The sequence below is a fragment of the Falco cherrug genome, chromosome 4 (genome assembly GCF_023634085.1).
Source record: "Falco cherrug isolate bFalChe1 chromosome 4, bFalChe1.pri, whole genome shotgun sequence".
Classification (NCBI taxonomy): domain Eukaryota; kingdom Metazoa; phylum Chordata; class Aves; order Falconiformes; family Falconidae; genus Falco; species Falco cherrug.
This window is the reverse complement of record NC_073700.1, coordinates 58,131,265-58,144,013: the sequence shown is the minus strand read 5'-3', so window position 1 is coordinate 58,144,013 and position 12,749 is coordinate 58,131,265. Positions and strand designations below refer to the sequence as shown.

The 12,749-nt window shown below is 40.3% G+C and overlaps 1 protein-coding gene across 5 annotated transcripts in view; it reads right to left on the bottom strand.

Moving 5' to 3' along the window:
• GALNT11 (polypeptide N-acetylgalactosaminyltransferase 11) overlaps positions 1-12,749 on the bottom strand; it is a 56,616-nt gene that overhangs the window by 32,825 nt on the left and 11,042 nt on the right. For 4 of the 5 annotated variants that reach the window (XM_055708907.1, XM_055708906.1, XM_055708909.1 and 1 more), the window contains exons 2-3: positions 6,664-6,996; positions 2,743-2,866 (exon numbers count right to left, since the gene is read on the bottom strand). In XM_055708907.1, the coding sequence (XP_055564882.1) occupies positions 2,743-2,866; positions 6,664-6,958 (419 nt within the window). In that variant the 5' untranslated portion in view covers positions 6,959-6,996. Of the gene's footprint in view, positions 1-2,742; positions 2,867-6,663; positions 6,997-10,571; positions 10,863-12,749 lie in introns of those variants that run through there. The other variant, XM_027809828.2, reaches the window with a different exon arrangement.

The following is a 12,749-nucleotide window of genomic DNA, read 5'->3' as shown; positions in this document are numbered from 1 at the left end:
TGTATTTTGTCAGCTGAAGAGCTCTGCATGCTTCATTAACTGCATTGACTGGATCTCTGCTAATTATAATAAAAGCAGATACAACTGACTAACATGCAGTTACTTAAGTGTAAGCATCTTAATCTGCAAGCTGAATCCCACTCAAAGGAGAAGATCATTCTTTCTTTCTCCTTATTTTCAGATTTTGTTCATACATTTAGTATGGCATTAATCTGTGACACTGTGCCCTATGAAGATGCCAGGCATGAGGAAATCCAATAAAAATATGAAATTATAAATGAAAACCTAGAAGTATACAAGAAAAGTCTTCATTGACTCGGAATGAACTCAGCTCTTGGGGCGAGACATTTCAGCAAGTACGATTCATTACATTCACCCAAAGCAGAGAAACCACTAGAAAAATGAATTGAAAAATAAATAGACCTGCATTTAATGTTGGGGTTTTTTAATTGTTGTTACAGCAACGCGTTTCTTCCCCTAGATCCATTCAGACAGATTAGAGAAAATATCTGCTTTTTGCAGGGCAATCCAGATACCAAGCAAAGACTTCAAGTGAGAAGCAGAGCACTTTTGTCATCAGTCATTCTTCTATTTTATCCTCTGTAGGCTTACGACAAATGTGAAATAATCCAGAAGGTGAAAGCCTTTCATTAACTTGGGCACTGGAACATCTAATGTCCATCTTCACCCAGGAAGCTACAGACCAATCAGTCTCACCTCTGTGCTCAGCAACATAACGGAGCAGATCCTCCTGGAAACTATACTAAGGCACGTGGAAAATAAGCAGGTGATTGGTGAGAGCCAACATGGATTCACTCAGGGCAAGCCGTGCCTGACAAATTTGGTGTCCTCCTATAATGGGCTTACAGCATTGACGGAGCAGGGAAGAGCGATGTCGCCCACCTGGACTCGTGCAGAGCTTTTGACACTGTCGCACATAACATCCTTGTTTCCAAAGTGGAGACACATGGATTTGATGGTTGGAACACTTAGTGGACAAGGAACTGGCTGGATGGTCACACTCAAGGAGTTGCAATCAATGGTTCAATATCCACGTGGAGACTGGTGACAAATGGCATCCCTCAGGGGTCTGTACTGGGACTGGTGCTGTTCAACATCTTTGTCAGAGACATGGACAGCGGGATCAAGCACACCCTCAGCAAGTTCGCTGGTGATACCAAGCTGTGTGGAGCGATCAACATGCTGGAGGGAAGGGATGCTGTCCAGAGGGGCCTTGACAAGCTTGAGAGGTGGGCCTGTGCAAATCTTCTGAAGTTCAACAAGGCCAAGTGCAAGGTCCTGCCCGTGGGTTGGGACAACCCCCAGAATTAATACAGGCTGGGTGAAGAACGGATTGCGAGCAGCCCTGAGAAGGACTTGGGGATGCTGTTGGACAAAAAGCTTAACATGGCCCAACAATGTGCACCTGTAGCTCAGAAAGCCAACTGTATCCTGGGCCACATCAAAAGAAAAGTGACCAGCAGGTCGAGGGAGGGGATTCCCCCCCTCTACTCTGCTCTCCTGAGACCCCACCTGCAGTGCTGCATTCAGCTCTGCAGCCCCTAACATAAGAAGGACATGGACCTGTTGGAGTGAGTCCAGAGGAGGGCCATGAAGATGATCAGGGGGCTGGAGCACCTCCCTTATGGAGACAGGCTGAGAGAGCTCGGGTTACTCAGCATGGAGCAGAAGGCTCTGGGCTGACCTTATATCAGCCTTCCAGTACTACAAGTGGCCAACAAGAAAGCTGGAGAGGGACTTTTTACAAGGGCATGTAGTGACTGGACAAGGGGGAATGGCTTTAAACTGAAAGAGGGGAGATTTAGGTTAGATATAAGGAAGAAATTCTTTACTGCAAGGGTGGTGAGGCGCTGGCCCAGGCTGCCCAGAGCAGCTGTGGCTGCCCCATCCCTGGCAGTGCCCAAGGCCAAGCTGGACGGGGCTCGGAGCAACCTGGGCTGGTGACAGGTGTCCCTGCCCGTGGCAGGGGGGTGGGAACTAGATGATCTTTAAAGTCCATTCCAACCCAAACCATGCTATGATTCTATGATCTTTCAAGGGTACCAAACAGAATCATAGCATCTCTTCTGGTAGTTACGATACTAACTAGCTCAAAATGAAGCTTAAAAAAATAAGAATATTGTCACATGCTTTCAGTAACTGAGTACACAGCTAGCAAGATGAAAGAGAGAGAGGACATGTAATCCTAGTATTGCTGGATACAAAGTTTGATCCCTTTTCCACACTGATTTTTAAATCATTATCATTGGAATCTTGTTTCCATCAAAACAGCTGTCTGCCAATCCTACTACTGACAAAAATTATGACAATATGATAAAAGTTTGAATAAACTTATATCCAGTCCTGCTCTTCATTAAGCATTCTTAAAGTGATTTAGGAATCAGGAAAAAACTTTGCTTTCAAGGAGTAGCAGTCTTTTTTTTCATGGAGCCTGATTCGTGTGGGGCTTTACTTAACACATACCTTTTCCAGGTGGTAAAAAATCACATCTCCAGAAACAATATTCAGTCAAAAAAGACAGAAGAGATCAAAGACTTAAGGTCCTAGCCTCTAGCACTCCTGTTTGAATAGCTGAAAATCTGCCTTCAGCAACATAGGAGGCTGAAAGAGTGTTTAACAAAAACATAATACCAAAAATGTTAAATACTACATCAGGTATAATGTAACAAGTCCTTGAGCACATGAAATTATACCATGGTCTCTCCAAAAATCAGTACATACTTTGCATCTCTTGTATCAGGCACCTCCCTGTGGTATCCCAGTCGATTACTGATAAGCATATTGAAAGCATGCTTCTGATACCCCAAGTCTCTCACTTCCTGATCTTCTTCATTAAAAATCATTCCTGCAAAAGAAACAAGCCAAGATCAGTTAATAGGCTCAAAAAACATCCTTTGGAAACAATCAAGGATTGAAAGGTATGTCTTAACCTCCCCTAAACCCCATTCTGTTCTTCAAAAATCCCTCTGGTTTTGCAAAGTGTATTTCTGTGCAACTATTTTTGTTACCTCTCACAAATAGGTAGCACTTACGAGTAGCCCTTGCAGCTGTAATAAAATTAAATCATTCTCCAAAGACTGATGGCTTCATTGTGTTTATTGCCTTACCAGACACACTCCCTTCGCTTAAATGGCCTCCAATTCTTAGCACCACCTAAAAACCAACATCAAAGCAGCAACAGAGGAAAGACTTTGCTGCACAATGTATCAGCACCTGTCTATACAGATGAAGGGTCTGTAATGGGATTTTTGAAATAAAAACCACGTTTACAATGGTAGAAAAACCCTCACACTAGCAGCTTCACTTCATGTAGCTCTCTCAAGCCTGCAGTAACATAAAAATAGGTATAAAAAAACCTGTAAACTACTTATCTCACCTGGGACTTTGACAGCAAGCAAAATAGCAAGAGTCAGCTATTTGTTTATTATTTTAGCAGAAGCATCAACTGTTGCTGAGCAGGGCAGAGGCAGCAATTGCTGGTGTAAGTACACTGCTAGAGTCCAAGATTAAATCCTCAGTGCCCCTCCTGCCTGCCTTGACTCAGTGCCATAGGCCTCTCACTCACTCAGCCATATAGCCGTCAGCATGACTAGAAACAAAATGTTATGGTACTTAACTCTTCTACAGAAAAAAAAGAGGAGGGAGAGGCAGTGTCTGCCACGACCTGTGTTTGCTAGCCAATTCTGCAACAATTCAGGTAGCAGAGCAATGACTTTTTTTTGTCCCTGTTCAGCTGGCTGCACAGGATGAGATGCCTATGCCCTTCCAGCTGTTATCAAGCTACAGAGGCAACTTCAGTGAAATTTCAGTACAAGTAGTGAGCAAAGATCATGTAATTTATCTCCTTCCACCCTGTCCATCATCTCCATATTGTTCAAAATCTACAGAAAATAAGTAGTAAGTGGGTTCTTCACTTATGCTACCATACATCCAGGATAATGTTTCAGAGAATCACAACTAATTTAGGTCAGAAGGGACATGTGGACTCACCTCCTGCTCAAAAGCAGGTTGGCTCAGAACTTGTACAGTTATGTTCCAAAAGCTTACAGTATCTCCAAGGATGAAGATTCTACCTCTTTATTTCCCTGTTCAAGCATTTGACCACCATTGCACTGAAAATGTTTTTCCTCTTACTTAACTGAAATACCCTCCCTTGCTCCAATTTCTTATCATAATCCCATGTACCTCCAGGAAGGCTCCATCTTCCCTACAGCCTCCCATTAATCTGCTGTTGACAGCAATAAAATCTCACCTCTCAGCTTTCTCTCTATGGCAGAATAAACACAATTCTCTCAGCCTTCCTTCATACCTCATGTTCTCCAGTTTTCAACAGCTACGCAAAAGCTGAGCTCAAGCCCAGAGAAAAAACGATGGGTTAAAAAACAGAACAGAAGAAAGGTAATTTTAAAAGTTTGGAAGCTTTCTTCCTTTTCAAACAAGTAGTCCTGGTTGGCCTTTGGAGCACAGCTGTGTCACTACCAGTTGTGCTTCAGCAACAGTCTACCTCTATGTACAAGATGACTAGAGGGAACTCTGTGCATCCACTTCCCACCATTTACATTTATGACCCTGTTGCTTTTAGTCTTGATTACAGCAACAGCAAAGCAGACGCACTATCAAACACCTCAAAAGCTGATGCCTTGACATTTGTGCAGGACCAAGTGGGAAACGCTGGGTAGTGATATCTGCAAAAGACTTGGGATAAACCCAGATAGTGTGTCTCGTGGTGACTGGATATCATGGTCATGGGTAATTGCTCCCACTGTGGATACGTTGCATTATGGGAGCAGGAATGAGGTCTGTTTACAGTGGCAATGCCAGTGCCACTTGTCTGGCACCAGCAGTCTAAAGGCGTCACTCATTCCTCCTCTGAGCCACATGCATTTCCAAAATAAGGTTTCCAGCTTGTCAGTTCGGACACCGAGCCCAACCATTCTTGCATACTCAGCATCAGTAACACTGTGCCACTGTGTAAAAATATTTTCTTTATACAAACCATGAGCTTAAGAAACACATACCAAATGTTTCATTCCACAATTCATACATACCCAACCACTAACTACTTTTTTCTGACCTTCTGAATATAGATTAGAAGGAGTGCTAGTATTTTTTAAAACATTCTCATGAAGAACAACATCCAAAATGTATGCAAAAGGTCTGAAAGATTTCAGTTCAAACAGCAGATAAAAGCCCTTGGAAAATAAGGGCTTTGCAATCAAAACATCACTTTAGGCCATACTTCAGCAGTGTTATGTGGCTCTTACATATTAATAAAAAACTTAAAAAAAAAAGAGATAGATTGCCCTACAAGATGACTGGTTTTGGCTATCACATGCCAACTTCCTTTTAATTTCTTTTTGCTTCACATGTTTATCACTGCCCTACACCAGACAGACAGGAAGCCCTTTCCTGCAGCACCTGATTTAATTTTAACAGAGAACCAGCTGTCTCCTGATGATTCATGTAGAATTTATCCTGGCATTATAATTCCCCTTGGCTTTCACCAACCAAACCAGTCACTTGGTTTGAAGATCAAGGCAATTCTCAGTTGAGAAGCTCAGATTTCTTTCCTGGCCCATACTGAATAGCTGGAAAGAACTGGCCACCCCTGGGCTAGTCTTCACCTCGCTTGGCTCTCATGCTTTTTGCAGTGAACTGATAAATACTTGTAATGCTACAGAGCAACATGAATTGGCATTTTTCCTATATATTCACACGGGTCAAATGACCAAGTCTGAAATTGACATTTGGTAAAGTTCTATTAACTCTGGAAGCTCATGATCCACCATTCATCCAAAGTAATGACAGAGGACTTCAGACAGATCAAGGTATTAAACTCTTGGCTATGAAGGTTATTATGCCATATTTCCTGAAGAAGCAGCAGAAACCAATACCACAACGCTCAGTATCTGCCTCCAGACTTAAAAGCAAGTTTGCAAGCCAGCACGCAACATGCCTCGGTTTGCACATCTGAACACAGCACTGAGTAAGCTGTAAGTAGTTAAATATACAAAGCATTTTAGTTTGGAAGACAAAACCAAATCATCTCATTGATGAAATACGCTCCAATGAAACACACAGACCTTTGTTAGTACAAAGCAAGCAGGATTTGGCCCTGACCACTGTCATTTCAAAAATCTTTCATTGTAATTTTGTCCCACACACATTTCTTGTAGATGATTTCATACTCCAAGGATATTCTCCAAATCAATGTGTCCTCTTCATTGTGTACTGTTATCACACTATTTTTAATCACCGCCTATAAGCAGAATTTCTCTGCACCTAATTGAAGTTTATGCATTTAAGTCCAATAAATATAGGAGTAAGATACGAAGCAAGCATACACTGCGCTTCCAAAAGCAAGAACTGCATTAAAGGCAGCACCTTGCTCTAATGCTGTCCTCCTCATTAGCACTTACACAGCACAACTGTAAACGTTAGGAATAGTATATTTTGGAATAAACACAGTAGAATAAATTTAAAGTAATTCATAATGAAGAGAGCCACTAGTACACCCTGCACTTTAACAAAACTAAACTACTTCATTATACAGTTTTTCCTAAGATCCCTTACAAAAAACCTTAGGATCTCATTTCTTCTGCTCTTCTAATAAGTTTGCCACCAACACTGAACACCACTTACCCATTTCAGGAGAGAATTCTACCTCCCCCTTAACTGGGTCCTGGACATGATTTCCAAGAGGATTCCCTATCTTATTTTCTTTCTGTTGCAATTCAGGTATATGAACTGGCCCCCGCGTAAAACGAGGGTAAATTTTTTTTGGAAATGGCCTCTGAGGTTCCAGCCCCTTGACGGGCACATTCTTGAAGGATTGGTTCTCTTCACTGAAGTTGAAATAAACAAAGAGAAGTAGTGTCCAGGTCACAGATGTGAAAAGGCACCCATAGCAGAAATAGCGAAGTGTGACACTTCCCATTGTAGACTTAGCATCATTGAGGATCCATTCTCAATTACCTGAAAGAGTGAAAACATGCATTTTGAGAGTGCTGCCTGTTACCTCATCAGGTCTATACATTAGGAAACACATTCTATAGGTTACCCATCCATTAAATGTTTTTTGGAACTTTAAGCACAGATGTTAAGAATGAAATCCTGTTTCACTTTCACATTCAAAAAATAAACATGACCAGTTTGCACATTTTCTGTGTAGATACTACTGCTTTAAAACATAAAGTGAACAATCACCAAGAGCCCAGTGACACAGTTAAAGGTAAAAAAGATTAATTTTTCCTTGCAATAGTTATATAATCATCTATCTTCCACAATGGTATATTCCTTTAAACCATTCATTTAAACCACTTTTTAATTAAATATAGCACACACAGTGAATTGATTCTTCACAGAATGGTTGGAAGGGACATCTGGAAGTCACTTTGTCCAACCCCCTTGGTTCAAGTAGGGCCACCTCGAGCCAGTTGCCCAAGAGTATGTCCACACATGTCCATTTTTTAGTTTGCTTCCTATCCTCAAGCATGGAATGAGAGAGCATGGTCTCAAAAAGCTACATAGTTCGTCCTTCCTGCCCCAAATTTAAGAAGAGCCATCATAAGCATCCCAGAAATTCCAGAAATCATGGGGTGCAAATTAACAACACATAGCACCAAGACAGTCACATTTACAGATACACTTCCCTGCAGAAAAAGGAAACAGACATGGGATAGAGAAAGAACAAAAAGTTCCAAGGTAATTTACTGGGTTCCTGCAGGTCTCTGCAGACTCCGGAAGAGCTTCAATGCTCCCTGGAGAAGACAAGGAGACGTTCACCAAGAACTGGAAGGAAGCAACCCAGCCCAGGGTTTTACTTTAGGCACCCATCTGCTAACACAGTTTCCCCAAGTTATATTGAAAATTACTATTGTAAACAAATCCCCAATGTGAAGCATATGAAGCTGGTGGTAACATTTTATTTATGGCCCAGGAGAATCAGGCAAACTTCCTGGAGTTTCTCAAACCAAAAAAAGGCTCAAAAAAAAAAACCAAAACCAAACCAAACCCAAAAACATTACAGCTCAGTTTCCAAAACTAAGAAAAACACCAACTCAAAGAATTAGATCCCTCTCATCATTATCTAACCACCACAAATTCTCTGCATAGTAACAAAAAGTCAAGAAACTATTTAGTCACCTTTTGTTTAGCAAAACATTTGTTTTAAGAAAACAAAGCATGGGGTAGGAGTCAATGATTTATGTTGATGCATTTTTCAGACTTCTCAAAAAGTTAGAAACTACCAGAAATCTTCAGGTCAGCCTGGCAAAGAACAAACCAGTACAACGTTTATGAGTACAAACAGATTATTCCCTTCTCAATATGGAAAACTACTAAACTGAGGTAGAAGGCGTTCATGATCCCAAAGAAACCTATAAAGATCCCACTTATTTTGGCAATGTAATTCTGAGTCCTAAGTGACTTGCATCCAAAAAGAATACATGTCAAAATTCAAGCCCACATTTCCCAGACTGCAGCATGTCACTGCCTCGCTTCCAAAAATAAAACATCCACGAAGTAAAATAAAGCAAAAAAAACCCGCCCACAAACCTCCTAAAAAATAATTTATCCATTATTCTTACCATGTCAAACTCCTTCACTTCTGCAAGGCAGCAATCTATGCAGCAGTTAAGCCCAAAGAGCTTAAAAAGGTCTTAAACAGGGTTTAAGTCTCATAGTGACCCTGTGCATACAGATGAATTGCGTGCTCTGTGAAACAGGCTCTTTCTCTAACACTGTCACACCGAAATGTTGCTGCTTAACTGTAGAGCCATGGAACTAATCAAGCAACAAATACTCTGGGGCAGAAATGATTAAAAAGACCCCCAAAAACCAACAACAAAAACCACCAAACCAAAAAAAACCCAAACTTATTCTACCTAGCAGAATAGCTTTACCAGTTGGAGAAGTACAGTTCACCACTCCCCAAAGCCTTCTCCCTGTGCTAACAGTGGTCAATGAACATACCTAAGTGAATCTAGGCTCAGAGAAAGCACATGAAGCTGCAAAGGAGCAAGATTAGATAAACAGTTACATCCTTTCATTATAATAATTCTTCTTGCCAGACAGTCTGCAGACAATTAATATTCATCCATAAAGGAAGATCTGGGTGTTTGCCAGTTGTGGGGTTTTGTGGGGTGGGTTTTTTTTTGTTTGGTTGGTTTTTTAGTTGCACAGCCACAGGAGGTCATCTGCTGTAAGACTTGTCCAAGCCTAATACACTGCTCCTCAAAATCTGCTAATGTTGTTTTTCCATTCACTATGGTAACATAGTCGCACAATCCTAACACCATAGCACATGCACTTAGATTGTGGAACAGCACTGTTCTAGCACAGTAAAAGTTACTGTAACAGAGAAGGAACCTTTTCATTTCAGAACTGTTTAAGGATACATCTACCCTGCAGCTTACGCAGGAAAACCAAAGATAATCCTTGCTACCTCAGGTAACAGTAGGAAGACAGGCATGCAGAGTAGAATTCATCACAGATTAAATATTTCCCCAGCTTCTTGCATCTCTTTTACAGCTCAGAGCTCCACCTTGTCGCTGTGGCATTTCTAGCCAAGCTAAAGTTTGCTGTAACCAACATCAGGCACACTCGGATTAAAGAGGAAGGGATAAATTAGTAATCACCAGAGGAAAAAAAGATTGCTGTACATTCCTTTTATCTCCAGAAAGCCCTCTGACCAGGCTGAAAGCACACCCTTGGATACTGTTACAAAGGCAACAAATGCAAACCTGAGCATGATACTATTTCCACATGCTCCTTGCTACAGCAGAACTGCTTTCACCTTCTTTTCCCCTCCTTCACTGTTTCTCAGTTTTGTACAAAGATACAAAGGTTGAAATACTGCATTTAAAATGAATTACAGAACCTCCACAATGCAGAAAACTAGGCCGTTTCAGTAGCTCGCTATTCAACCAAGATATTTAGTAATACATTTGGCAGGGAAAACACTGACTTGCTATTTATTTTCTTTAAGTAACAAATGTTTTGTTAGACAGTTAATTTTGAAGGCAGAATGGAAAAAATTGAAACCCTGCCTACGAAAAGCACATTGAAGGCTTATTATTAGTTTACTTTATTCACCAATGCATACGCATTTACACAACCACTGTCCTACGGATTTGAACCACTTCTACCATTTAAGCAGCCACAGGAGTCATAATCTGCATCAGAGCTACACACTCGTTTTCAACAGCTTTAGGTTGACTGTGACTTCTTACAGATGTGTTTTAGCAAAGAGGTCACAGTAGGTTTTCAAGTCCTAAGCAATGTCAGTTCTGCTTGGGACCTGCCCCGAGAAACCAGGAGCACCTTTCCAGCCCTATACTTTTATGCATACAAAACAGTCACATTAACACATCTTGGCCTCTTCTCAATAGACCAAGAAACAAGTATCCTTTCACTCATTTCAGCATGCAATGAAATAACCACTTTGATACACACCAGAGGAATGGAGGAGAGAATATTTCAGCTGGTCACAAGGACCCAGGAGGAAACACTCAGTTCACAGAGGCAGCTACTTGGTTCTTTATTCTTACCTCATCCATCTCCCCATCCATGACTTTCTTCTGCAAGCCACCTAGACATGGTGAATAAAGCCTTACCCTGACCAGATTCCTTTGCTCTCCAGTTGTCTGAAATCTTCCAGGAAACACACTTTGCCAGTTTACCCAAAACCTGTCTCTGACTGCTTATGCATGGTCACAATAACCTGATGATCGTCTTAAACATTCAAACATCCATCCTCTCCCAGCTCGTTTCTCCAAGCAGGATTTTGAAACTTAAGCAAAGCCAAACCATACTTTTTTTTCCCTGCCTTTTTTCTTCACCTTTTGGTGTTGGGTATTTTTTCTAAAGGAGGCAAACTGCTCCTGAATACAAGAGAGGCAAAAGATATGCCTTTCAAATCCAACGTATTAGTATCTTTCTCAGTCCTGCTACATGCTGCACGAGAAAAGCAGATTATATGTATTTTTAACTCAACATCCCTAAAGCTCTGCTAATGCAAACAGAGCTAGCAGGTTTGAACAGTTAGATAGAAACAACTTAAATCAAAAAAGCACAATTGCATTGTCCAGATAACAATGTCAATGGGCTCATAAGAATAATTTTCACCTATGCAATAAACACTGTAACACTGAGTCTAGTCACTAATAAATTGCTATGTGGACAGTGTAGTTAAAATCCATTTCTATTTATGTATTAAATGCAAACAAAACCAGTAATTGCCATTAAAAAAAAATATCTATGATTTAAACATATAGAGAAAAATTGTTTCACAATACAGTTCCTCACAAATTTTACTAGCCATTAAGAACACAGCTGCCAAAAGTAAATTTCAAAAATACCTCAAACAATTATCTATCCCAAATACTCTCCCTTAGCAATATTAGGAGCTTTCACAGCAAATAACAAATGATAACACCTTCGAGCATTTTAGAAGCATTCATTCACATACACAAGATCCTAGTGATACATGGAGTTTATGGCTGCCCACATTGGTATACTTAGGGATCCAAAGATAATTCAACACAACAAACAAATCATTCAAGGTGGCAGCATCTCCTACATCAGGAAATTAAATCCATTTTGGAGGCAACTAGGGTGACTATGAAAGGAAAAAAAAAAAAATCTTAGAAGTTGCTCTCATCAACATTAGCTCAGAAGAGATCAAGACTGAAAGGCACAGTATTCTGAAAATTTATAGCCAAATACTCAGGTTTTCAGTCTCTCCCTTATTGCCCTGTTTTGACTGTCATATATTTATTACCTGATAGCTTTCAGACTTTGGCAAAGCCTTGGAACTTTTTGCAGACCTACATGCCAGAAACGCCAAGAGTAAAATATTCCTCTCTAATTTCCATGAATTCCAGTACAGAAGTCTCAGTTCCTTGCACAAGCAGTAAATCATTGATTTTTTTTTTATTATTTTTTAAGAGAACTGTAAAAGTTAGCTATTAGTACAAGTCTCTGAAAGTCAATCAATTGTAAAGCTAAAAAAACCTCTAGGAGCTACCTGCCAGACTTGAGGTTCAGTAGTTATTGTGCAATGCTGCTTTCCATGTCACACCAGCTTCTTGTAGCATCCTTACAACATCAGCATGACATTCATTTCATACATCACACCCAGTAATATTTACATTCATTTAATAACTAACCCAACAGTGATATAACTCTGTTATCCCAGACAGCCTGGGATAGTTTTGTCATTAGTAACCTGTGCAACTTTTAACACTGGCTTAATGTGTTAGCCTTCAACATTTTTAATGGAGAATAAAAAAAAGCCAACCGCATTTCACAACATTTTGGCTTAAAGAGCAAAAGTAGCTACAGGGTCTAGGACCTGCCACTGCTTAAACACTGACATCTGCTTGGATTAACCTCAACAGTTTATAATACACACCGTATGACTAGATATTTCATGACTGTGCCAAAACTCATGTTTGTCAGAGGTCAAACAAAGGACCAGATTAACCTCAAGTTTTTTGAAATAGGAGTAAGAATTATTTGAGAAAACCTTAAAGACTGCTTGTAGTTTTTCCAAGAATAACTCTTCTTAAAAAAAAAAAAGTCCGAAAATCAAGACAGATACACAACTCATATACCCAGATTTCCTGCAAGACTGCCTGTATATTTTGGATCTATAATAAGGCAAGGAACAGATATGTATAATCTGCATTTTTTAAAGAGCATTCTAGTGGAAAAAAACCAGTTAA